Source organism: Hippocampus comes, unplaced genomic scaffold (assembly GCF_001891065.2).
Source record: "Hippocampus comes isolate QL1 unplaced genomic scaffold, H_comes_QL1_v1.1 scaffold143, whole genome shotgun sequence".
Lineage (NCBI taxonomy): Eukaryota > Metazoa > Chordata > Actinopteri > Syngnathiformes > Syngnathidae > Hippocampus > Hippocampus comes.
Genome location: NW_017805504.1, coordinates 325,501 through 352,363, shown reverse-complemented (window position 1 = coordinate 352,363; position 26,863 = coordinate 325,501). Strand labels below are relative to the sequence as shown.

The 26,863-nt window shown below is 45.4% G+C and overlaps 1 protein-coding gene across 1 annotated transcript in view; it reads left to right on the top strand.

Annotated features, from left to right (window-relative positions):
* The window catches only part of mpdz (multiple PDZ domain crumbs cell polarity complex component), a 40,985-nt gene extending 19,959 nt beyond the window's left edge, over nucleotides 1-21,026 (top strand). Inside the window, exons 20-51 of the mRNA XM_019877430.1 lie at nucleotides 86-199; nucleotides 273-419; nucleotides 2,382-2,552; nucleotides 3,228-3,398; nucleotides 3,481-3,690; nucleotides 4,182-4,340; nucleotides 4,461-4,595; nucleotides 5,593-5,817; nucleotides 5,920-6,025; nucleotides 6,688-6,886; nucleotides 7,530-7,571; nucleotides 7,785-7,897; nucleotides 8,095-8,176; nucleotides 8,762-8,939; nucleotides 9,014-9,124; nucleotides 10,345-10,410; nucleotides 10,548-10,619; nucleotides 12,507-12,693; nucleotides 13,309-13,505; nucleotides 13,578-13,669; nucleotides 14,018-14,096; nucleotides 14,845-14,983; nucleotides 15,075-15,220; nucleotides 15,301-15,384; nucleotides 15,593-15,786; nucleotides 16,768-16,915; nucleotides 16,997-17,171; nucleotides 17,245-17,408; nucleotides 18,818-18,922; nucleotides 19,001-19,098; nucleotides 19,787-20,308; nucleotides 20,661-21,026. Of these exons, the coding sequence (XP_019732989.1) occupies nucleotides 86-199; nucleotides 273-419; nucleotides 2,382-2,552; nucleotides 3,228-3,398; nucleotides 3,481-3,690; nucleotides 4,182-4,340; nucleotides 4,461-4,595; nucleotides 5,593-5,817; nucleotides 5,920-6,025; nucleotides 6,688-6,886; nucleotides 7,530-7,571; nucleotides 7,785-7,897; nucleotides 8,095-8,176; nucleotides 8,762-8,939; nucleotides 9,014-9,124; nucleotides 10,345-10,410; nucleotides 10,548-10,619; nucleotides 12,507-12,693; nucleotides 13,309-13,505; nucleotides 13,578-13,669; nucleotides 14,018-14,096; nucleotides 14,845-14,983; nucleotides 15,075-15,220; nucleotides 15,301-15,384; nucleotides 15,593-15,786; nucleotides 16,768-16,915; nucleotides 16,997-17,171; nucleotides 17,245-17,408; nucleotides 18,818-18,922; nucleotides 19,001-19,098; nucleotides 19,787-20,057 (4,380 nt within the window). The 3' untranslated portion in view covers nucleotides 20,058-20,308; nucleotides 20,661-21,026. The remainder of the gene's footprint in view (nucleotides 1-85; nucleotides 200-272; nucleotides 420-2,381; nucleotides 2,553-3,227; nucleotides 3,399-3,480; nucleotides 3,691-4,181; nucleotides 4,341-4,460; nucleotides 4,596-5,592; nucleotides 5,818-5,919; nucleotides 6,026-6,687; nucleotides 6,887-7,529; nucleotides 7,572-7,784; nucleotides 7,898-8,094; nucleotides 8,177-8,761; nucleotides 8,940-9,013; nucleotides 9,125-10,344; nucleotides 10,411-10,547; nucleotides 10,620-12,506; nucleotides 12,694-13,308; nucleotides 13,506-13,577; nucleotides 13,670-14,017; nucleotides 14,097-14,844; nucleotides 14,984-15,074; nucleotides 15,221-15,300; nucleotides 15,385-15,592; nucleotides 15,787-16,767; nucleotides 16,916-16,996; nucleotides 17,172-17,244; nucleotides 17,409-18,817; nucleotides 18,923-19,000; nucleotides 19,099-19,786; nucleotides 20,309-20,660) is intronic.
* The last annotated feature ends 5,837 nt before the right edge of the window (nucleotides 21,027-26,863 follow it).

Genomic DNA, 26,863 nt, shown 5'->3' with positions numbered 1-26,863 from the left:
GTGGAGGGGGTGGGGGTGAGGGTGTATCAAACAACCTAGCAACACAGTTACAAATGCTCAAATGGTGCGTGTTGTTTGAGATTAGCTGGCACTGTTAACTGTGTCCTCCCTTAAAGGTACAACAACGCTGACACCCTTCCAGGAAGAGGAACTTGTGAAAAAGTGGCAAGGGATTCTGGGCGCAAATAATGAAGTCGTCGTAAGTGTTTTTCAAGAGCTGACTTTCCCTCATTTTGTTAGCTGAGCGAATGAAATGATTATGGCTCATGTAGGTGGCTCAAGTGGAGAAATACAGCGAGAGCAGCGGCCTGGGGATCAGTCTGGAAGCCAACGGCGGCCATCACTACATCCGCTCCGTGCTGCCCGAAGGACCCGTCGGCCGCTGCGCCAAACTATTCAGTGGGGATGAACTAGTAGAGGTAAGTGGGAGGAGCTAGCGTTTCACACCGCAACGATGGCTTTTTTTTTTACCACAACTTGGTACCACCAAAAATGGCTTCATGTCGGACCCTGCTTGGAGTTAAATGATTTTTTTGTTTTTCAATATCAATCTGGTGACTCATTCACCTTTTGCGAGTGCTGCAATCATTTAGCCCCTCCACCCCAACCCTTAAAAAGGTCAACGCGAATTACTATCACTAATATTAACAATATATGTTATGTGGGAAATGTTTTACAGTATGTGAGCCATCGATAGGGAGCAATGAATCCATTCAGTCTGTGGATTTGCATAATTTTGAGGAATTAACAATTCATGGCACATTTTTCCTGGGAATATCAAAGATTCAACACAATGAGCCATCGCGTTCTTAAAGACTATCCATAAAAAATGAGTTCTGAATGGATCGCCTACTTTTTTTTTTTTTGGAATGTCTCCCTGTATTTGGTACAATTTGGGATGCAAAATTGTTCCAAACACAGGGAGACATTTTCATCACAATGTTGTTGGCTAAGAGTAGAACACTCACAAGGTGTGTGTATGAATCCCCGGGCTCCCGCTCGCTCGCCGCCCCTGCAGGTGGACGGCGTGGACATCCAGGGATACACCAACCAACAGGCCGTGGAAGTCCTCCGCCACACGGGTCAGGCCGTCCACCTGAAGTTGATTCGCCGGGGATTCCGGCCCGATGAGATTCCACCTGCTGTGGCCCCCGTCGTCACCATCCTGCCCCCATCAGCGGCGGTCCTGAAGGAGCTCGACATGGAGGGACCGACGGAAACTTACCAAGGTAGGCTCAGGCTGCGGGTGCAAGCAAGTGTTTTGTTCCAATTTTCGCATATTTCTATTCTTTTGGTCGGAACTACATTTTTTTTAAAGAATACGGCATATCCACAGTTTTGTCTATTTGCTCAAACTTATTGCTCTGGCTTCATCTCGTGGCATCATAGTGTCAAAGACGTATGCTGAAGTGAGTTGAGGAGTTTCATTTTGACATTGGTAGTGCTTTGCTGCCGCCTTGTGGATTCAACAGGCAACTGCAAGCTATTTTGAGGGCATTAAATATTTTTCTGTTCGGGGCATGGCTTAGCGCTCTTTCAAATAGTGAAGATTCATGGCTAAATCATTGTGAGGTTAAGTTAGTTCAAGACGTTCAACGGGAACATTCGCACTGCCGATACATTTTGGGTGTCCTGGATGGTCCACAACGGGGCAGTGATACATTATCTTTATTGGTGTAGTTTCGACAAAATAAATGTATCGTTCATCTGCAACATACTTTCAAGTGCAACAGTTCCACATTGTTTGTGTCGAGCATTACGTCTGACCTCCCTCATCGACGGTGCCTTGTGTGCCCAGATGAAAAGCAGCCACAGACAATGAACGAAGGACCTGCTGTCACGCCGGTTGTAGATCAGCTGACACAAGAGAATGATGGTAGGAGGCCGTGGGGAGGGGGTGGGGGTGAGGGTGTATCAAACAACCTAGCAACACAGTTACAAATGCTCAAATGGTGCGTGTTGTTTGAGATTAGCTGGCACTGTTAACTGTGTCCTCCCTTAAAGGTACAACAACGCTGACACCCTTCCAGGAAGAGGAACTTGTGAAAAAGTGGCAAGGGATTCTGGGCGCAAATAATGAAGTCGTCGTAAGTGTTTTTCAAGAGCTGACTTTCCCTCATTTTGTTAGCTGAGCGAATGAAATGATTATGGCTCATGTAGGTGGCTCAAGTAGCGAGAGCAGGGCCCTGGGGATCAGTCTGAAAGCCAACGGCGGCCATCACTACATCCGCTCCGTGCTGCCCGAAGGACCCGTCGGCCGCTGCGCCAAACTATTCAGTGGGGATGAACTAGTAGAGGTAAGTGGGAGGAGCTAGCGTTTCACACCGCAACGATGGCTTCCCATCTTCATATCAATGCCTTTTTTTTTTTTTTTGTTTCAGGTCAACGGTATATCCCTCATCGGTGAGACCCACAAGGAGGTGGTCCGAATCTTGAAGGAGCTTCCCCTGTGTGTGTACATGACATGCTGCAGACCTGCCCCTAACCTGCAGGCCGACAGTGACGCTTCAAACCCACAAGTAGAAGCTTCCTCTGCCGGATCGCCACTAGAGGTACTTGATTTTCTGTTACCGCGCTTGATTCGAAATACTCAAAAGCTGATGGTTGCTAATACAATGCACAACACATACGAAACAAAACATGATTTTTTAAAAAGTGTACAGTGGCCCTAATGGGTCAAAAGTGTCCCGAAATACTCAAAAGCTGATGGTTGCTAATACAATGCATAACACATACGAAACAAAAAAAAGTGTACAGTGGCCCTAATGGGTCAAACGTGTCGCAGGTTTGTGGTGGAAAAGAGCCCCAAGGAGGCAGTTAATAATCCTCAATCATTTCAATTGATTAGATTTATTTATTTATTTTTTTTGCATTAACATAGCTGTAAATGATGATGCCGTGTCATGTAAAAGGTTGTCAACCGCTGCACGAGTGTCCTTGTCTTCCTCGACAGCGTAGCCTCTTCACGTGTAATTAGGTGAGCCCGAACTGTCAGTCGCTCCATTAGTTCTCCACACTGCCAAGCGTGATGGACTAAGGTTTCACACACACAAAAAAAAATAAAAAGGCAGCGCGACTCCAGTTACACACTTGAGCGGCAGTCGCCAACAATGGTGACTGGAAAGAGAACACTTCAAAGCCAGCTCCTGGCTTATTATGATATCATGTCATCAAAGGCCGAGTATGCCAAACAAGAGATTGAGCGTCTCTGTTTGCCTTTTGAGGAGAAACAAACACACGACCTGAGTAGCGTCGACGCGGTGGAAACGGCGGAAGCGACAAATGATCTGACTCCGGAGGCGACGGGGTCTACTTTGGCCATGTGGGAGCTGGAGATCCAAAATATTGAGCTGGAAAAAGGAGTTGGAGGGTTGGGATTCAGCATTCTCGACTACCAGGTGTGAAAGGACAAAACTTTTTTCTTGTCTTGAAATTAAACCTGCTTCTGGTTACACGTTATTCCATGCGGCTCCACCGCAGGACCCACTGGACCCGGCAAAAACGGTCATCGTGATCCGCTCCCTGGTACCCAACGGCGTGGCCGAGCAGGACGGACGACTGCTGCCGGGGGACCGACTGATGTTCGTCAACGACACCAACCTGGAGAGCGCCAGCCTGGAAGACGCTGTCCAAGCTCTCAAGGGGGCTGAGCTGGGCATGGTGCAGATCGGGGTGGCCAAACCCCTTCCCGTAAGTATTTTGAATCCGACGATTGGTGTCTTGTCAGTGTTTGGGGTCGCGTTACATTTCAAGCTAGGTCATTTCAAGTCACTCATAATTAAATCTTATCGAAAGGCTTTGAATTTGTCTGTCTTTTTTAGTGGCTTATTTTAGCCTTTTACTGTGATGGGTGATCGACTATGTCGCGCACGGAGTGGAAGTTTGAACACTCGAAAGTCGCCATCAAACAGGAAACTCCAATGACAAGTCCGACAAGGTCACAAGCAGGCGTGGGGGGTGCGAGGGGCTCTTCATCACAACCCGCAGCTTTCATTTTCGCTTGTATTGCCTTCGGATTACCGGTGTCGAGGTCAGACGGATTACCAGCCGGCGTGAGAGTTATCCCGCACTCCCACAGGATGTGGAACGCACGTTGGCGGCGGAGCCTCTCAAAATTGAGCCGGACAATCGTAATCCTCGAACACTTGGAGACACTGAAAGAATCTCTTCACTTTTCCTAGGGGATAAGTGGAGATTCCTACTCACCGCAGCTTTATGCTGGGCAGGAAGTCACGTCGCTGTCCACCATCCGTTCGTTTGACTTCAGCAGTAGTTTACGACAAGACAGGGATGAAGATGAACTGCCCAGCGTGGTCCTTTTTCGGGCAGAGCCGGCATTGGTTAGTTAGCTTTTCAAGCAACCGTGAGGATTTATTTAAAAAAAAAAAAAAAAAAAAACAATTAAACACTTGACAACATTTTTGATTTGGCGGTTAAATGTACCTTTTTTTTCCTGCCAGGTGGACACTAGCGAAGTGGACGAAAAGGCGCTTGAGCGTACTTATTATGGCGAAGAGGACACTTTCCAGGCATCGATGATTGCCCTTCATGGAAGTAGGTCCGACCTGGATTTCCTGCACACATCCACGCCCGAGGTGAGCAGCGAGACATCTACGCAAATTAGAAGAACACTGTATGATGTCGTCGCACAGAATTCCCAGTGGCAAACCCTCAGGCATCCTCACAGTAAACAAACCCGAACATGTCATTTGACCAAGGCAAAAAGAGTGGAAACAGAGTTGAGGTCACTTTGGCCCTTTGTGCATCTCAACAAAAAAAAGGTTTTGTCATTGTTTTGATTGTCCAAAAGGTTCCAAGAATGGGAGGGCGTTCCCAGAAATGCGGCTGACACTAATTGTTGATATCTCTGTTGATTGGCACCGTGGCACAGATGTGTTGGACAGCTTGTTAACGTTAGCTAGCAGGCTAGCCCTTCTGTTTTGCAAAATTATTCAAACATAGTCCAACCACATTTTTTTCCCTACATACCTGGGATTAAATGTCTTCCACCAAACCGATTATGAAGGTTTGCTTCGTGTTGGACAGCTTACTGACGTTAGCTAGCAGGCTAGCCATTCTGTTTCGCAAAATTATTCAAACATAGTCCAACCACATTTTTTTCCCTACATACCTGGGATTAAATGTCTTCCACCAAACCGATTATGAAGGTTTGCTTCGTGTTGGACAGCTTGCTGACGTTAGCTAGCAGGCTAGCCATTCTCTTTTGCAAAATTATTCAAACATAGTCCGACCACATTTTTTTCCCTACATACCTGGGATTAAATGTCTTCCACCAAACCGATTATGAAGGTTTGCTTCGTGGCTAGCCATCTTCTTTGTACACCTATTTACGACATTCACTTCATTTATCATCCTCACCCGGTTCCGCCAGATTTAATTTTGATCGTTTTGGAGCGGAACACCAACTACAAGGTTTTTCCTCGTTTTCAGTTGAAGTCAATCGTAGTCATTTGTGTTGTGCCACCCAAAGTACCCTGGTTCATATTGTTGACAAAAATTATGAATGGTCTCTTTAAAAAAAAAAAAAAAAAGGACAACAAACCCTTACAAAGCTAACCATGCGCAACACAGATTTCAAGTTATCTCGACTATGGGCCGACATCGGTGACAGCCCCTGCAGGCGGTTCTGACAAGGACCTAGTCACGGCCGAGGACACCACGAAGGCCTTCGACTCCTACAGGCCGTTTAATGACCTCAAAATCACGCCCATAATCCAGCCGGAACCGTCAGAATTGGTTCAATGTCACGCGGAAGAGCCCGCCAGCACTTTTGTGGAACAACCAATCTCCATGGAGGTAACTTGAGAAGGACTGTTCTGAACTCTTGTGTCAATGCCCGTGTTGGACACAGCAGAAGAGGTCAGGAGTCTGTTGTCGTTTTTTTTTTTTCCCCCGTAGGAGGACGAGGAAGTCGACACGAGAGCAGACGCTGGCGACCGAGCGGCAACCTCGGGGAGCAGTTTCGAACGGACGATCACGGTTGTCAAGGGCAACTCCAGTCTTGGTTTGTGTTCATTTCTTCAAATGAAGTTGTTTCACATCAAAAGAGGTTTTGACAAGTTCTCCCCCCCAGACAACAAATAATAAATGTCTCTCTCTAATAGTGGCCTTCACACAACCAAAACATTTGAGGAAAGGAGGAAGTTGCACAAAAGCCCCAGAGTTAAACTCAACTAGGCAACGTAATTGGGTAACTGTTTTGACATTTATACAAATAATACAAGCCTCATTTTCTGGAGATAAATAAGGGCCTCTCCCCAAGTAGATGCCTCACCACTAATTAATGCACAAATGCTCCCAAAATGTTTTTTGGGTGTGGAACTGGACGAATTACCTCTGCGTATATTTCCTCAAAAAATGTATTTCAAAATTAGTGGAAACAAATTAGCGTCTTTCCCCAAATAGATGTCTCCCATAATTCATGTCTTAACCTCCCTAAAATGCTGAAATTGTATTAAAGCCTCTGAGACGGGTGAATGAACGCCGTCTATTTACTTCAATAATAAACACCTCATTTATTCAAAACAAAAAAAAAAAAAAAGACTCTCGAAAAGACAGTACCGTACATTGGATTGTTAGTCCCCAAAGAGTCACTTTGCCTCCAACTCACAGAACCCAAACCCACTGGAGTGAATTGACGGCGCTGTGGTTTTACGGCTATCGCAGGGATGACGGTGAGCGCCATGAAAGACGGTCTGGGGATGCTGATTCGAAGCATCATCCACGGCGGCTCCATCAGTCGGGACGGCCGCCTGGGCGTGGGTGACCTCATCCTGGCCATTAACGGGGAACCTACCGCCAAGCTGACCAACGCTCAGGCACGCGCCATGCTGCGCAGGCACTCTCTTATCGGATCAGATATGGGGTAAGAGCAATGGGCAAGACTAAATACAGGAAACCCCCGTTTAACCCTCAGTGATGTGTTCAAGACTCCCCGCAATCGGTAAAAATCAGCCATATAGGGAGACTATGGAATTATTATGTTTATTTATTCATTTATTTTTAACAGTTCTACCCCTACCGCACACTTTGCCAAGAATCACTGCATTACAATCCACTACAGTACATTTGTTAAGTTCACTTCAGTTGTATTTAACTTTTTGGTCAAATACATTTGCATTTAATCTGATAAGACTCGTTTTGTCTTTATTTTACTCTTGTGTGCAGTGCATTTTAATTGACTCATATATATTTCACTGCACTTTAATATAAATATTTGTTGTGTTTTCATTACCTCACAGCATCTGTATTGTTAAAAAAAAAAGAGCTGTAAGAGGCCATAAAAACAGTCGCTATAAATAGGTACGTTATGCAAGAAAAACGGTCATATAAAGGTGGAACACAGTATTCTAGTACTGGATTTTTTTTATTTATTTATTTATTTTTTTAGCATGAATGTTTTCGGTTTAGCCAAGAAAAAAAACCCTAGAGGATTATTGCATGCTTGGCCAACTAAACAAAGGCACAGTTCTGTTCGGTGCATAAACGCCAACTCTTCACCGTTCTAGATCTGCTTGCTCACCAGAGGATGATCTGTGCCCATTTTATGTGTGAGTATGACTAACCGTCCGGCATTGTCCTGGCCGTCCGTCCTGGTGTTCTTTTCCTCCATTCGTCCTTCTATTGTCTGCATGCCGTCATCACTTAGTAACACTAACAACTTTTTCACATCGCCGGATAACCAAGAACCTTTCCAAACTCAGCACGTTTGTGTGCCTTTGCGAGGCAAACGTCACGTTGTTTCAACTTGTGTTTTTGTCCAGCATCACGTACGTCCCAGCAGAATATCTCGAGGAGTATAAGAGCAGCGTGGAGCCGAGGGACAAAGACGACGTCTTCTCTGAACCGGCGTTTGTTCCGCCTCCAAAGTACGTCGGCCGAGTCTAGTCTACAAAAAGGAAGCGATGCTTTTTTTTAAACCCAGGGCATTTTTAAAGTGTCTCCCTTGTCGACGTCTTCTCTGAACCGGCGTTTGTTCCGCCTCCGAAGTACGTTGACCGAGTCTCGTCTACAATAAGGAAGCGGTGCTTTTTTGAACCCAGGGCGTTTTTTAAGTGTCTCCCTTGCTGTGTAGGGACGTTCCCAACCTTCCCGAGCGGGAGGATGGTGAGGGTGAGGAGAGTGTGTCTTATAGCAACTGGAATCAACCGCGACTGTGAGTATGTCCAGGGGACCCAAAAAAATTATTGCCGTATTTTCCGCATTATAAGGCGCTTCGGAGTGTAAGGCGCACCTTCAACGAACGGCCTATTTTAAAACTGTTTTCATACATATGGCGCACCGCATTGTGAGGCGCATAGAATAGAAGCTACAATAATGGCTGCGTTTGCGTTATGCATCCACTGGCTGCGTTTGCACTAAACAGAATACAATACAATACAATACAATACAATACAGCTTTATTAATATAGAGCCTTCACAACCGCTGCAGCTGTAACAAAGCGCTTTGCAGAACATTTAAAATACTACGGCCAAGAAATCAGAATATTGATCCATATGGAAGGTGCGTCGGATCATAAGGCGCACTGTCGGCTTTTGAGAAAGTTGAATGCTTTTAGGTACGCCTTATACTGCGGAAAATACGGTACTATTTTTTTCATGTCCTTAATGAACATTCATATTTAAAATGTGTTATTCATAATACATGTTCAAAGTTGAGTCACGCATTTGAAAAGATCACTTGAAACATAAAGAATAGAATAAAAGTGATGTAAACTGATTGTGGTACCTCCGCCCTCAGAGTGGAGCTCTTCAGACAGCCCGGCAAGTCCCTGGGCATAAGCATTGTCGGGGGCCGCGGGATGGGCAGCCGGCTGAGCAACGGCGAGGTGATGCGGGGCATTTTCATCAAGCATATCCTGGAGGACAGTCCCGCCGGACACAACGGCACCTTGAAGACCGGAGACAGGATTGTGGAAGTAAATAACCAACAATTGGGGGCTATTCAGACAAGACTGGAGAGCGGATAATAAGAGTGAACCTCACCCATCAGGTGGACGGCGTCGATCTAAGAGACGCCAGTCACGAGGAGGCGGTGGAGGCCATACGCAGGGCAGGCAATCCCGTGTCCTTCCTGGTGCAGAGTATTATCCAGAAACCCAGGGTAGGTCTCAAAAGTAGAAAATGTCTCCAACATGGCTGTTTCAAACCAAAATGGCAGACTTTCTATGACTTTTCGGGCATTGGTTCTCAAGACTCTTTTCGTGGCCTACCGAAATGTCATGTTGCAAACAGAAAATTCCTGACTTCCTTTGTCTTTTTAGTGACTGCTTCATGAGAATTTTTGGGGGCAAAATCTTCACGACCGGTTCATTTTTGAAGGATCCACTAAAATGACTCTCCATGGCCGTTGCATGCCAAAATGGCCGACTTGCTGTCAATCTATTGCATGGCGTCATTTCTGGGTGCTCTTGCCATTGGCGCAGCTGTGATCCCCCCAGTGATAGGAAAGCCTTTTTCATGATGCCTGTTGATGAAGTGATCAGACAGATTGTCCCATTTTATTCCCCAAGTTTGTCTCTAATTATGCTGATCTGTGAAGATGACGGTTTGAAAGAGGGGCGCTCTGCTTAGAAAAGCGAGGAGAGCGGCAGCGATAAGGCAAGCTCAAGTGTGATTGATGGCTGATGCAATAGAAACCAGGGAGACGGAATATAAGAGAGATGGATTACCTGGCATGAGCACTGTGGCGTGCATGCCAAAGCGGTGTGAGTGTCTCCTGATGCAGCTGAGCTGTTTACTGTGTGTGTGTGTTGTAAGGAAGTGTATCTTGACTCCGGGGTAACATTAGCTCTGTTTGAAGCAACTACTTTTATGGCAGAAAAATCGAGAGGTCATTTTGGTCTTGGTTTGCCAAAGAGGAAATCGTATGTACCGTATTTTCCGCACTATAAGGCACTCTTTCAATCAATGTCCTATTTTAAAACTATTTTCATATATCATGCGCGCTGCATTATAGGGTGCATAGAATAGAAACTATAATAGTGGCTGCGGGTGCGTTATGCATCCACTAGCTGGAGCTACGCTAAAGGCAATACAATAAAAAGTAATACAATAAAAAGGAATAGAATACAATACAGCTTTATTTCTATAACGCCTTCACAACCGCTACAGCTGTAACAAAGCGCTTGATAGAACATTTAAAACACTTTGTACAAGAAATCAGAATATTGATCCATATAGAAGGCGCATCGGATTATAAGACGCACTGTCGGTGAGAAAAATTGAATGCTCTTAGGTGCGCCTTATAGTGCGGAAAATACGGGACTCACTTTACGTGGGAGCACCGTGTAATACAAGTTGATGTTGTATTGTGTCATGTAGTCATCGACAAGCGCCGAGTCCATCGAGGAGAATGCACCAATTCTACCCAGAGACAAGGAGGACAAGGTTGGTGACGCTTTGGAGCCGTTTGAACTCAGCGGCTGTTCTTTTTGCACTGCACATGAAAGCACAGTGGGTGAATCGTTGTTGTGTCACAAATGCGTCATCGTCTAAAGTTGTCACCCTTTGTCTCTTCTCTATAGGAGGGTGACAGTCACAGTAGACTTGTCCTCCGCCTCTCCCCAACTAACCCTTTCACTCCTACCCCGTTTAAGGTTTGTGGGTCTCTGTTGTGGCCTTCCTCTTGTCCTTCTCGGTGCACGCACGTGCTGTGGAATGGGGCAATGGCAACGTTATGTCATGTGACAGCTAATGCATTCACAGTGCTCGATGCAAGTTCTACCGTACGTCCTCAAATGATGGCAATTGAAGCCGCGCCCCAATTCACTTTTGAGTGCGGAAATTTATTTTGAAAATATGCCTCCCTTTCCCCCAATGATAACAAATAGTGACTGCACTGTAAAAAAAAAAAATTTTTTTAAGATTTGCTGTTGTGAAAATTGGCTTTCCCATGTTCCACTACAAAGAAATTAACTGTTGTCCCTTGTTTTGCTCTGCTAACTGAGTTACAAGTAAAAACAACTCGGCAGATTGTTTTGGTACAAAAAAAAACACCTTGCTCGCTTTGTTGTGCTAACATTGTTGCCATAAAAGTCAATCATTTTTATTTTAAAGTTGTTGAAAGTAAAATTACTGTTTTAGCCACAAAAAAAATACAACTCTTGTTTCTTTTCACAGTGTAATGACTTAAATTAACGCAGTCGATTGATGGTAGCTTGTTTGAAATCCAGCAGCCATTTTGTCTGTTGAGGCCATTTTCACAAGTCTTTCAAAAGGGAACCTGTTCCACAAATGTCTTGCAAACAGACGAATGATGCGTAATTGCCAAACTTTTGCATTTTCGTCAGAGCATGGCAGCTGAAATGGATGACTCGTGTCCTCTCACTAGAATAGTACCAGGCCATAAATTGCAATGATGATGAAAAACTCATTCACTGCCCGCCATTTTGGAACATTCTGAGATTTTCAAGACCAACGGGAAGCCCTACGAATCCACCAAATGAAAAAAATAGACATTGTTTTATGTCCAACAATGGTTTCCCAAAAATGTAGCCGACTCACAAATTTGTGCTGATCTAATTTCTAAAATGGGCCATTAATGCCATCTAGTGGTGGTTGTGCATCAGTGAAGTTGTTTCCCAGTTTGAAATTTATCGTGGCGCAGCATCAGAGGATCTCCCGCCCATCAGCGTTGAAAAACAGAATTGACGAGTACACTAGTCAATGGGAGTGAATGAGTAACATCGTTTTGATAATGTGTGCAACACCCTAGCCGCGATTTGCAAAAAGTCAGTCTATTGAATGCTACACAAATGGCCATGCATGCGCACGTAGGACCGGCGTCTTGAGTGTTTGTCTGTGTCCAATCATCTTGTTCTTATTTTTCATTTGTCACTTGATGTTAAAACGGGTAGGCAGGCTTGTGTGTCGCAAGTGTGAATGTCTCTTGTTCTTCAGGTAGGAACAGAATGCTCTGCTTCTGGTTGAAATTTCAGGATGAACCTATGGTATTCCTCTCCATCAGACTGTTCACATTTTGTCATCATGAGACCCAAAAAAAACACACCTAAAAATGGATTAACGCTATTTTAGGCAGCGCGGAAGTGACTGGAAGAGTCACAGAAAGGCATAGGAGAGGATGTCAAGACCTGTACAGAATTGTGCTGTTCTGCTCCGTGTTGGGTTTTTTAAAAAATTATGAAATTCAGTTTGCATTTGAGGTTTGTCCTAAAATTTCTGCAGAAAGCCCATGTGAAGTTTTGTGAGTAGTGTATATTAATGTGTAAGCCAAATTTGGTTCAATGAACCAAGCTTGACCGTATTGAATTCGCTGTCGTCTGAGTGAGCCTCGAGCGTTGATGACACCCAATCATTTTTCCGCCCCAACTAACATAATGCTGCAAAATCAAAACACATGCGCCTCTGATGATTTGTTGCGCTCTCCTGGCAAACCTTCAAGCAACGATTGATTCTGTAAAAAAGCATTTAGAATTCTGTTGGCCTTTTCACTAATATGGATCTCCCCCTTCCACACCCCGAAGCCCAAGAAGCGCGACGCTGCAAACGCGATGCCCGCCAGCATGGCCCTCGCCATGCCGGTCGTGCCCCACGTGGGGGAAACGGACACCGATACCCTGGCGGAGACGCTGACTCCGCCCCTTCAGGCTGATGCGGGAGACGGGGAAGAAGAAGAAGAAGGGGAGGAGGTGGAGTTTGGGAACAACTGGGGTGAGTTCCTTGTCACGTTTATTAATATATTCATGATTCATGATTCAAACTTTTAGTCTCTACACTTGGACTAGGTCTACAAAGCTATTCTAATAAACAGCTGGTAGATTTTTGTTGATTAATTAAAACACGCAAAAATATTTTTATTTTTCGTCATCATACGTTATTTTGATTATCGGTGTCATTAACGATTTCTATCAAACAACTCCCTTACATATCTCATTGAGCGGCAATGGTTTGCTAGTGCTTGCGCATCCTGCAGATGTTGGGTGTTTTTCCCCCATCTGCGTTCGTTCAAGGTCACAGACGGTCGCAAAGACGTTCGCCGACAAGTTGAATGGTCTCCAGCAGTTATTCTTGTCATTCAAAATGTGATGGCGACAAGAAAAAACTGTTTGCAACCATTAAAACTGTTTGGGAATGTCTGGCAAACGTAACTGTTTGCAACTGTTTGCCACATTGAACATACCAGATACAATGATTCTTTACCAAACACATTTTTTCTTCCAGCACAGTACATTTGTTCAGTGCGGTTCAGTTGTATTTAACTTTGGCGTACAATACGTTTGCATTCAATCGTGATGACGAGTAAATGCCTCCACTGGTGCATTTCAGAGAGTATCGTCCAGCGTTACGGCAGCCTCCCGGGCGCCCTGCACGCGATCGAGCTGGAGAAGGGCAAGACAGGCCTGGGCCTCAGCCTGGCTGGCAACCGGGACCGCGCCCGCATGAGCGTCTTTGTGGTGGGCATCGACCCCGCGGGGGCGGCCGGGACTGACGGACGCATGCTTGTCGGGGATGAGCTCCTCGAGGTGAGAAGTAGGACATTTGATGAGCATTTCGAACACGGCTGATTCTTTGTTTTTTTTTCCCCCCCGCCCTAGATTAATGGACAGGTCCTCTATGGCCAAAGCCACCAGAATGCATCTTCCATTATCAAAAGCTCCCCATCTAAAGTCAAAATCATCTTCATCAGGTAAAAGATACATCTTGATCTCATTGTTGCAATGTTAGACAACGTCCACTAGAGGGAGACGTCAGAACACCAAAAAGAATGAACAAGCCCAGTGCACACTTGCTTTCAAAGATGATCGTTTGAAGTTTGTGTCCAAGGAAAGAAATGTTCAGCGCTGTTGCTAACCAAAACATCAACACCAACCAATGCTATTTTAGTTGCCTTCAGTGAAGAAGGTAAACAAACCCTGTAGCTGAGTGTAATTAGCTTTTATGACAGAGGCTTTGTCCTTCCACTGAACTGGTCTTCCCTTTTCTGAGCAGACTGTCTCAGCGACAGCTCACGTGAGTTATGACTCTTGCGGAACAGGAACACAGGGGCCCTGGAGCAGATGGCGGTGGGACCCGTGAGAGAAACGGAGGGAGACGCAGCCGGGTCCCGCGCGGAGGTAAACAGCTGGGCCCCGACTAAGTGTCGGAACACATGTTGCGTCGGAACACATGTTGCGCGCATGAACAAGTGGTCAGGCAGAGTAGCGCGTGGCAATGTTGGCTGCAATTTGGAAGAAGGGGGTAAATTCAGCCCCTGAAAAGCGGTGCGTGTTCCTACCATGAAATTTGGTCAAACGTGTCTATCATTAGTCGACCCAGAAATAAGTCTGACAAGACACATTAAGTCTGTCATTTTGGCTTCAAAAAGCCATTCTGGCCATTTAAATGAGACTTCTGTTCTGTATTTTGTGACAATTCAGCCTCTGAAGCCAGTTTCTGTTCGTGACATGGGTAGATGCACGCACACGAAAAAAAAAAAAACATCTCAAGAAGCCTGAAAACACACAAAAAGGTCTGCCACTTTGATGTAAAGCAGGTCACTTTGCCCATTTTCAAAGAACATCCAAGAGATTTTGTCTGAATTTGAACCACGGTGACTCGAGAGCGAGAGCGTGGCCGCTCTATTTGATGATGCGCCATCGAAAGTACACTCAAATCATTCCTCCCACCAATGCCGTTGTGTGGCCCGCTCAGACTTCCCAGCTCCCAAGATGCACAAAAACCACAGAGAGGCTAGCGTGCATGTCGTGCCCCCAATTAGAAGGCCCACACACATACGCTTTGTATTGCACCATGACTGTGACATAAGCACAATAAACCCACGTGGCAACAGAGCAAATAGCATTCTTTTCATGTCACCATCAGGAAGACATTGAGGTTGGTGAAAGGACCACAGCGGACAAGGTAACCATCCAGGAAGGCCGCGCCGCAACTGTGAATGGGGAAACCGAGGCGGCCGGTCTGCCCAGTATGCTCGGCGTCAACCGACCCGAAACATCTTCAAGTGAGTCAGTGTTTGTGACCGCTTATTCGGGGTTTGTAATTAAAAGAACCGCATCGAATAAAACACGTTGGCTTGCTTTATATGCCTTCAGGTCACAGTCGCTCGTCCAGCCCGACGACGCTGGCCTGCGACCCGGCCACGTGCCCCATCATCCCGGGTTGTGAGACCACCATCGAGATTTCCAAAGGGCGGACGGGCCTGGGGCTCAGCATCGTCGGGGGCTGCGACACTCTGCTGGTGAGGAAGGCTTTAAACAGGTAATGAGATTTTTTTTTTCTCACAACATCGATCTAATGTCTCTTCATTCATGGCTGCAGGGGGCCATCATCATCCACGAGGTTTACGAAGAAGGTGCGGCTTCCAAGGATGGCCGGCTTTGGGCTGGAGATCAAATCCTAGAGGTCGGATTTTTGAATGGGAGCTCGATATCGTATTTGAAAGACGAGGACGGGCTGAAAAATGTTCAGATTGGAAATCTGAAATCGAATGTGCTTCCTTAAATTGTGGCCACCCCTTTATAAACTCCCCAAGCAGTCCACGGGCGCAACATCGACTAAACGCCTCCCCCTCAAATTGACACCTCCAACTGCTCGCCCTGGTGTGTCGCAGGTGAACAGCATCGACTTGCGCGCGGCGAGCCATGACGAGGCCATCAACGTGCTGCGGCAGACCCCGCAACGAGTCCGGCTTATCGTCTACAGGGACGAGGCCCAGTACAAGGAGGAGGACTTGTGGGACTCGTTCATCGTGGAGCTGCACAAGAGGCCCGGTCAGGGACTTGGACTGAGCATCGTGGGGAGGAGGTAACCAATCCCAGATCGATAATGCTTGTCTCCTTCCAAGCGGGAGGTGGATGTCAACAGAATTGTACTCCGAATGACAGCTGACGAGCACTCACAAAGCTGATTGATGACTATTGTTTTTCTTTTGCTCTTCAGATCGCGGGACCAAAGGTAATTTAATGCTCGATGTAGGCATCCGTGGTATAGATTACCCTGAAAACCATTTTGTAATCCCAGAGTCCACCCTGATCTTCCTTTTAAGGATGCGGCACAGGCTCTTAAGTCATTCAGTACCAGCCTATTCTGGACCAAGTCTGAAAAGACGTTTAAAAACGTCTTTGGGAGTGAATTAGTTAATAGGGTTGAGATCAGGGGATGATGGTAGCCACATCATAAATTTTCCTCCCTTTAAGTCAGCCCTCTCAATATGATGGTTCACCTTTTTCACAAGCATATTATTGTCCAGATTTTCACGATAGGGTGGTCCAGTGGTTAGCGCTTCAACTCACAGTGCAGAGGTCGTGGGTTCGATCCCGGCTCCGGCCTTCCTGTGTGGAGTTTGCATGTTCTCCCCGGGCCTGCGTGCGTTTTCTCCGAGTCCTATGATTTCCTCCCACATTCCAAAAACATGCATGGCAGGCTGATTGGACACTCAAAAATTATCCCGAGGTGTGAGTGTGAGTGCGGATGGTTGATCGTCTCTGTGTGCCCTGTGATTGGCTAGCAACCGGTTCAGGGTATCCCCCGCCTACTGCCCAAGGACGGCTGGGATGGGCTCCAGCACCCCCCGCGTGAGGATAAAGCGGATCGGAAAATGGATGGCTTTTCACGATATATACTGTAACTTCATATCACAGATTTTCACAATATCGCAGGATTTTGCACTAATGGCCAGTGAGATGTGGAGTTACCCTGCCCTGCCCACTGCGTTGAAAGATTTCTGACTTGATCAATGTTATCAAAACAAAACAAACAAAAAAAATCACTGTTTTTATCTGCCAGGAATGACACGGGGGTTTTTGTGTCCGACATCATCAAAGGAGGCTTGGCGGACACAGACGGCCGACTGATGCAGGGTGACCAGATCTTGTCGGTCAACGGAGAAGATGTTCGCTGCGCCACCCAGGAGGCAGTCGCCGGTCTCCTCAAGGTAGTGACAACAAGCGATGACACTGTGTGCCAACTGTGGGGATCATTCATATCAAGGAACTCGGTCGTCATTCTGTTTCAGTGCTGCGTTGGCTCGCTGAAAATGGACATCGGGAGATTTAAAGCCGGCCCCTTCCACTCGCAGCGAAGGCTGTCCCAAAGCAGCCAGGTTTCTCTTACCCAAATGGAACAAACGAGTGAATCCTGCACTTCCAAGGTGGCCTCAGGAATCCTTTCTGGTGATGCGGGTCAGCAGGGTAAGTTTTCCTTGGAAATACTGCGTGGCCTGGCTCCAGGAATGAGACGCTCAAATGTTTTCCACGTCTGCAGCTCCAGATCACCAGGAGGTGAGAACGGCGGAGTTCACCAAAGGCCCCGGTGATTCCCTGGGTGTCAGTATAGCTGGCGGGGTGGGCAGCCCTTTGGGCAACATACCCATCTTCATCGCCATGATGAACCCCGTTGGCCTGGCGGCGCAGACCCAAAAGCTCATGGTGCGACATTTTCCATTCATCTTTTTCAAAGTCAAAGCTATGGCTCGACTACAGCAAATAAAGCTCCTCCTCTCTGTTCAACACAGGCACTTGGTATGCAATGCCACCAGATGGCGCCAAAGCAAGATTTTTATTTTTTTTTCTGATACATGGTTTTGGCCCCTAGCGCAGAAAATAATTAATTCTTTGAACGCCAGTCCTACCTAACGAGGAGACCCCTTGACGTCAATTGCTCTTTGGGGCTGTGCAGAGAAAAATCTCGGCCAATTCTGGTTTGATCATTAAGCTGGGAAAGTAAAGCAAAATGTAAAAAAAAAAATGAACTGTGGCCAACAGAAGGTAGCAGCGGGTCTCTTTTGGATGTATCGAAACAACGTGGACACTTATGAACATGGCGGATCTCTTGAAATTGGACCGTTACAAGCATCTTGTGATTGATCCCTCATCATTAATTAAATCTCCTACACAGAGTTCACGAAACAGAAAAGATGACAGACATAATTTCAATTTAGAAGTAGAGCCATGATGTTAATAATGTACAAGTGTACATACACCCACCCATGCACATGCACACACTACTAAATACTACTACTACTACTGCGAAATAGAGTACAAATGTCATTACAATGCAAAGAATTCAAGACATTTCAAAGCAAAGAAATAAAAAAAGAAGCCTCCCACCCAGCTGATGAAATGAATACCTCGTCGAATGGTGGCAGTCACAGAAGGGTGGCGTGCCGAACATTGTTATTGATAATTTCAGCCATTTTAATCTTTGCACTTTTCCAGATGTCCTTCGCAAGCCAATTTGTCCTCGAAATGTTGTAGATATACCAGACAAGACTGGCGACTCTAAATTGCCAAACATTTTGCATTTTCAGCACAGTCGCCAGAAAACACAAAACTCAAATAACTCAACTTCGGTGTCAGTATCGCAGGCGTCTTCATTTGACGTCCAAATATGCATACCAGCCATTCCGGAATGAGTCTCAATTCCTGACGGAGCCCACAGCTTTTTCATGAGTGGAAAGGGTGGGGGGAAAAGGGCCACGTTGACAATCGCTGCCCTGTGTGATGCAGACTGTTGGAGCCTAATAAATCTCCCCCTCTTGAATTCAGACGGCTCAGGCTAACAAGGGACTCGTTTGGACAAAACCATGCGCTGCTTTGTCCCACGAGACAGCGTGGCCCCCCTGAAGTGTTGCCCTTCGCCCACATTGCAAATCCAGTTTGCAAACAGTCGCTTTTGATTGCCAACTAAACAACGGAGCAAAGAAATGATGCGCAGATTGTTTTGCAATGACAACGATTGTAATTCGAACCAAACACAATCAAATGAATGATTGCATCATTACCCTGCACGCATAAATGCCCAAGCTCAGTATTTCATCAATGTATCCTTCTCAAAGGTGGGGGACCGGATCATCAGTATCTGCGGAACTTCTACCGAAGGCATGAGTCATTCGCAAGCTGTCACTTTGCTCAAGAATGCCACAGGGACAATACAGCTGCAAGTAAGAACGCCCACAGAAACCATATTCTTTTTTTTGTTTTTGTTTTTTTTGGTGCCAATAACCGCTTGTGGCGTTTAGGTGGTGGCGGGTGGGGATAACACAGTGACTGGCGCAGCTCAGGAGCAGGCGGCCGGAGGCCTCCAGGTGCCCAGCTGCATCTTCCAGGATGACCTCAGGTTGGAAGCTTCCACGATGATTCTGTTTGCCCTTTTTTGATATATTGGGTGGAAATCGACTCCATAATTACAGCAGTCAGCAGCTAATTTTAATCAAAGATGGTTTTGTATTTGTCATGCTAATTTCAAAAACTATCTTTCCTTCTAGCTCATCAGGTTTTCAACACTTTTAGGGTGCTTTTATTACTATTATTATTATAAGAGTATCAACTCTTTTTTTGTGCTTCAACTCCACTACTTGGTAAATCGACGATTTATTAGCCAGGGTCAGAGCTCATAATAATTTGTTCATTTTTTTTCCATTCTGTCTACTCAATCGCCAACACAGGGCTTGAATTATTGAAAGGCTCTTATAAATTAAATGTATTATTATTATTATTATCATAGCAACGAATCGACGATTTATTAGCCAGGGTCAGAGCTCATAAGAATTTTTCTGTTTTTTTCCGTTCTGTCTACTCAATCGCCAACACGGGGCTTTAATTATTATCATCGCAATATTGACCCTCTCAGTGACTGCTTTTGGAAAGGCCAAATTTTGAGAGGCGCACCCCATATTTACTTTTTATTTTTCCTTTTGTAGTTTTGCTTGCCTTTTGTCAATTGTTGTTGTATTGTATGTTCAATAAACAATTAACTAACTAACTAACTACCTAACATATTGATTGTGTCCCCACGTTCCCATCAGCCCTCCTCAATACAAGAGCATCACGCTGGAGAGAGGTCCGGACGGGCTGGGCTTCAGCATCGTCGGAGGCTACGGCAGCCCCCACGGAGACCTGCCCATCTACGTCAAGACGGTTTTTGGCAAGGGGGCGGCGGCGGAGGACGGCCGCTTGAAGCGGGGCGACCAGATCATGGCGGTCAACGGGCAGCCGCTGGAGGGAGTCACGCACGAGGAGGCCGTGGGCATCCTGAAGAGGACCAAAGGCAGCGTTACGCTCACCGTGCTGTCGTAGCCGCTTTGCAAACGGTCCCCTGGGTGAGCGTTGACTGAAACTGCCCAACGCAATACGGTTTACAGTCAATAGAGCCACGGGCTAAATAACTGACGTCATCATTCCACTCCCAGTTTTGAGCACACACACCGGACTTCAGAGATGACATATAGTGCTGCTAAATGTTTGTCATGCATTAAATCAGTGTTGGATTCATCCCCCCAACCCCCACTCCCCCCTTCCGAAAAGTATTAGCGCAGAAAACAGTGCCAGTGTTTTTTTAAAGTCCCTGTAAAGTCAAAATCATTCTTACATGTGTTTCTATGTTTGAAAATAATTGCTGGAAACATGCAAAGTATGGAGGACTCATTATTTGAGCATTAAACTGATTCTCACTATTTTCAATTTGTCCGATTTTTTGGGGGTGGGGGCGTGGCTAAAATGAGGCTCAGTGATGCACTTGGGGATCAGCCAATGAACTATCCCTCATCCACTCTATGAGAAAGGGGGGAAACGAAGGTCAAGCTTGTCAGCCAGAGTTTACTGCGCCTTCTAAATTTTTTTCATGCATTAAATCAGGGTTGGATTCACCACCCCCCCCCCAACCGAAAAGTATTAGCGCAGAAAAGAGTGCCAGCGTTTCTTTAAAGTCCCTGTAAAGTCAAAATCATTCTTACATGTGTTTCTATGTTTGAAAATAATTGCTGGAAACATGCAAAGTATGTAGAACTCATTATTTGAGCATTAAACTGATTCTCATATTTTCAGTTTGTCCGATTTTTTTTTGGGGTGGGGGCGTGGCTAAAATGAGGCTCAGTGATGCACTTGGGGATCAGCCAATGAACTATCCCTCATCCACTCTATGAGAAAGGGGGGAAACGAAGGTCAAGCTTGTCAGCCAGAGTTTACTGCGCCTTCATCTTCATGTTTTTCACGATTTTGAAGCGTGATCTGAAGATTATTTTCACTTCACAGGGACTTTAACAAAAACAAAAAATGTGTGCCGTCCTTGATCTCATGTCGCATCTGTTGGCTGTCGTAACAACTTCATTGCTGTCTCAAAGGAATTCCATTTATTCACAGTCGCACTCGATTAAATATCACGATTATTATAATACATGGATTCAATCCTTTTGTCTGCTTTAATAACTGCCAAGTTATTTGGCGAAAAAAAAAGGCTTTTAGTATACGAAAATGTGAATTCAGTTTTCTCAATGCTGTTTCAAACAGGTCAAATGTCAAGACCCCGCTAAACTCGAACGAGTCCACAATTAGGTCAACATTTTCAATCCTGTTTGAGACTGCCAAATGTCACGAGCTCTGCTACATTGAAACAATCTGCATAAACAAAAAATGTGTGCCGTCCTTGATCTCATGTCGCATCTGTTGGCTGTCGTAACAACTTCATTGGGACTCGATCGCTGTCTCAAAGGAATTCCATTTATTCACAGTCGCACTCGATTCAGTATCACGATTATTATAATAAATGGATTCAATCCTTTTGTCTGCTCAAGTTATTTGGTGAAAATAAAATAGCACCGTGGCTTTAAGTATACGAAAATGTGAATTCAGTTTTCTCAATGCTGTTTCAAACAGGTCAAATGTCAAGACCCCGCTAAACTCGAACGAGTCCACAATTAGGTCAACATTTTCAATCCTGTTTGAGACAGTCGAATGTCACGAGCGCCGCTAAATTGAAACAATCTGCAATAAAGCTGTTTGGTCAGGTTCTTCACTCCTGATTAAAATTGTCTGATGTGGAGTGTTGCCTTGAATCGAAAGAGCTTTTGGTCAGTTATTTCAATGCTTGTCAAAAGGGTCAAAAGTTAAAGCGCTCTCTTTCAACTTGAAAGAGTCTGCATTAAAGCATGCCACTATACTATGCTATCAGTATGTGTATTGGACCGAGAAAGTCTGACTTTATGAAGTAGCAGAAAAATCAGTCACAGTTTGAGGAGCCTCGTGATGGTGTGTGTTGGTGGGGGGAGCGCCGAGGGGTGTCTTGGTCACCCAACTTGAAGTGTCCCTTTGAAGGCGTTAGTTGTCTTCACGAGGTTGTAAAGGAGGAACAACGAGAGATTCGCTTGCTGACTCTTTCACCTGGGGGGTCTTGGTCACCCAACTTGAAGTGTCCCTTTGAAGGCGTTAGTTGTCTTCACGAGGTTGAGCGGGGTTGTAAAGGAGGAACAACGAGAGATTCGCTTGCTGACTCTTTCACCTCCGAGTCCGACGGGACAGCTGCGAGGGAGCACCTGTTGTTGGTGCAGCCCACCCACAACCAACCCCCACCCTCAACAAAATGGCAGAGTCTCTTTGTACCCAAGTCTTGACGGGGCCCTTTTAAACAGGCATCTTTGATTTCACGTGTGGGCCCGCAGTAATAACAAAGTCTTAATTTGCATATGTGATCGCTCCATTTTTTAATTTGTTTCCGTGATGAATAATCTTTAATCTTTATTGCACCATTTGATGCAATAAAACTGAGGAAATTCAACAAAATGTCAGTGATTGTCACGCATAACAAAAAAGAAAAAAAAGAGCCAACAACTTTAATCCACCTACAGAAAAGTTCCCCCAAAACTAAAATAAAATAAATCCAACATTTTAAATTTTATTGATCTGCTTAAAAAAATTATCTGGATCTCAATGATTCTGTTTTGTGCAACCACTTGACACAATAAATTTCAACAAAAACTTCGTTCACTAGTGGGGAAAAAAAAAGTTGTCATCTCCATTATTTATCTTGGGGGTTTGCCCCCAAGTGAAATGGTGCTTCATTTATATTTTGTCGTAACTGCGCTATGGAGCAAAGTTTAGTGATGTTAACTGAGCATTGTTGACATTGTTTCCACCCCTGCACTTTTCCCATGTTTGCAATAGAAACATGTGAAAAGCTATTGTGTAAGGGCAGCTACACTCTGTACACACAACGATGAGGTGTCCCGAGTCTGAACAGCACACACCGTTCTGGAAGCTCTTCACACACTTTGCGTGTTCCTCCTGGTATGTTTGCCTTGCAGTTACCGCTTGGAATGACATCACAACCCCGGGCACTTTAAGGCTTTTAGGGTGTAATCATCGCTTTTATAAGCCGCGTGTGAAGTCACGCGGTGAGCTGAGCCTGCCGGGTGGTGTTTGCCGAGGGTGGAGAGTGTCGCCTGCATTCGACCTACGACCGGGTGTCAATCATGTGCCGCATCATTGGGTTTGTCCAATTGATTTGACACCAGAATGGAAACATGTCGGATGCCTTTCGGCGCTCGCTGGGATGACGCCATGACAGCGGAGTATGCGAATCGGTACGACTAATCAGATTGGTCCCATTCCCTGGAGCAATCGGAATGCAGGGAGGTCGTCACGATTTTAACATACGGCTCGACTGGATGTGTGCTACACAGATCTATTGTTCCATTTTGCAAAACAGCCATTTCCTGTTGAGATGCAGTATGTGTCTATAAATCTTAAATCAAGTTTCAGCTAATCAAAATGAAGTCGTAGAAATCTGCAACTTGGATTAAGAGCAGTAATAACAAAGTCTTAATTTGCATATGTGATCACTCCATTTTTTAATTTGTTTCCGTGATAAATAATCTTTAATCTTTATTGCACCGTTTGATGCAATAAAACTGAGGAAATTCAACAAAATAAATGTCAGTGATTGTCATGCATAACAAAAAAAAAAAAAGAGCAACAACTTTCATCCACCTACAGAAAAGTTCCCCCAAAACTAAAATAAAATAAATCCAACATTTTAAATTTTATAGATCTGCTTAAAAAAATTATCTGGATCTCAATGATTCTGTTTTGTGCAACCACTTGACACAATAAATTTCAACAAAAACTTCTTTCAGTAGTGGGGAAAAAAAAAAGTTGTCATCTCCGTTATTTATTTTGGGGGTTTGCCCCCAAGTGAAATGGTGCTTCATCTATATTTTGTCGTAACTGCGCTATGGAGCAAAGTTTAGTGATGTTAACTGAGCATTGTTGACATTGTTTCCACCCCTGCACTTTTCCCATGTTTGCAATAGAAACATGTGAAAAGCTATTGTGTAAGGGCAGCTACACTCTGTACACACAACGATGAGGTGTCCCGAGTCTGAACAGCACACACCGTTCTGGAAGCTCTTCACACACTTTGCGTGTTCCTCCTGGTATGTTTGCCTTGCAGTTACCGCTTGGAATGACATCACAACCCCGGGCACTTTAAGGCTTTTAGGGTGTAATCATCGCTTTTATAAGCCGCGTGTGAAGTCACGCGGTGAGCTGAGCCTGCCGGGTGGTGTTTGCCGAGGGTGGAGAGTGTCGCCTGCATTCGACCTACGACCGGGTGTCAATCATGTGCCGCATCATTGGGTTTGTCCAATTGATTTGACACCAGAATGGAAACATGTCGGATGCCTTTCGGCGCTCGCTGGGATGACGCCATGACAGCGGAGAATGCGAATCGGTACGACTAATCAGATTGGTCCCATTCCCTGGAGCAATCGGAATGCAGGGAGGTCGTCACGATTTTAACATACGGCTCGACTGGATGTGTGCTACACAGATCTATTGTTCCATTTTGCAAAACAGCCATTTCCTGTTGAGATGCAGTATGTGTCTATAAATCTTAAATCAAGTTTCAGCTAATCAAAATGAAGTCGTAGAAATCTGCAACTTGGATTAAGACATATTAACCCTTTCGGGGACAGCGGTTACTACAGTGGACAGCTTATCATGTTATTAGGCTCCAGGGTGCATGAAAGGGTTAATCAAACAGTAGATATCTCAAACCGGAGTTACAGATATCCACAATGAAAAAAAAGCCAATATAAGTCTAGCTTGAGTCGAATCATGTGACTTGAGCCAAGTCATGTGACTCGTGTCACCCATTCATCTCGTTGGACAGTTCGGGAAGTCTAAATGTGGCTGCCAGCCTTACCTGTGCGCTTTCTAAAGGTGTCAGCTGACTTGCGCAACAGATCATGACCTCATCTCCCAGCGATTTGGCGCTGGCGCGTTTGATGACGATCTTTCCTCGAAACCTTCGGAGGCGTTTGACCCGCTCTCCACCTTCAAGAGAGACAGCGAGCACAAGCAGGCAATCAAACGGGGAGTTTAAAAACAAAAAAAGGGAAAACCTTTAAGCAGGCTTGTGCCAACGTGTATGCGGTTACGGTGTCGGTTCCAACAGGAGGTTGCATAGCTCAATGTGTTTGTGAGTCGCACAAGTGTGTGTGTGTTTGTGTGTGTCACGGCTTTCCAGCAACAGGAGACTGACGCATCATGACAGGATGGTAACAAAAACGCATTTTTAGAAACAGTTTCGAGGACAGTGGTGCCTTGAGATAAGAATTGGATCGATTCCATGACTCGTATCTCAAGTCATCTTTCCCCATTGAAGTGAATGGACGTGCCATTAATCTGTTCTGCGCCTTCCCAAAAAAAAGAAAACAAAACAATGTTTTGAAGATGTTGTTTGAGAGTAAATACGTTGTCGATTTAAGTCAACAGCAGCTGATAATGAAGGTCTGCTTCAATTCAGTTCCCTTGCGCTGCTCCTCCCGGTGTGCTCGCCTTGGGTCCATCTCAATGACGTCGACGGATTTTTGGTGCGGCATTATGGGCAAAATGCGTCCAGCTGCCTGACAGTTTCAGTCAATAAATACCATTTGCTCATGTTAAGCACCTCATGGTAGGTAAATCCTATTAAGGGAAGTGATTTTTGGAAAACAGAGAGCTTCCTAGATCATTTTGCACTCAGGTTTCTCTGGCATCACCGGCTGGTTGGAATTAGAATGCCATTGAGGAGCTGCAGCCTGATTCGAATAATGAGGAGGAGCGAGTGAGGCAGAAAATGGATGATGCATATGGGTTGCCCGCATCATGCACAGACAAAAAAATGTTTATTGAAAAATAACAAGGTGGCTTTGATGCGTAATGCCTCTCTGGTGGAGTTCCTTTCTACTGAATTCAATGAGGTGAATAAATGGAGGTTGTCCCGCATTACGGAAAAGCTTTTTTTTTTTTTTTTTTTTTTGTCTAGTGCAGGGGTCCCCAACCTTTTTTGCCCAACGGACCGGTTTATGTCAGACAATATTTTCAGGGACCGGCAATTAAGGTGTGGCAGAAATAATCTTCTTCTTCTTCTCCTTTCGGCTTGTCCCTTTTCAGGGGTTGCCACAGCGAGTCATTAATTTCCATCTTTCCCTGTTCTCTGCATCCTCTACTCTGACTCCAACTACCTGCATGTCTTCCCTCACGGCATCCATGAATCTCCTCTTTGGCCTTCCTCTCTGTCTCCTACCTGGTAGCTCCATCTCTAACATTTTCCTACCAATGTATCCCCTGTCCCTCCTCTGTACATGTCCAAACCATCTCAGTCTGGCCTCTCTCACTTTTTCTCCAAACTTTCCTGTCTGAGTTGTCCCTCTGATGACCTCATTTCTGATCCTGTCCATCCTTGTCACTCCTAAGGAGAATCTCAGCATCTTTAACTCAGCCACCTCTAACTCTGCCTCCTGTCTTTTGCCAATTGCTAGTGTCTCGAGACCGTACATCATGGCCGGTCTCACAACTGTTCTGTAAACTTTTCCCTTTATCTTAGCTGACCCCCTTCTATCACAAATCACTCCTGACACTTTTCTCCAGCTGTTCCATCCTGCCTGCACTCTATTCTTCACTTCCCTTCCACAATCTCCGCTGCTCTCAACTGTTGATCCTAGGTACTTAAATTCCTGTATCTTCGACACCTCTGCTCCCTGTAAACTCACCGTTCCACTGGTCTCCCTTTCATTTATGCACATGTACTCTGTCTTACTACGACTGACCTTCATTCCTCTTCTCTC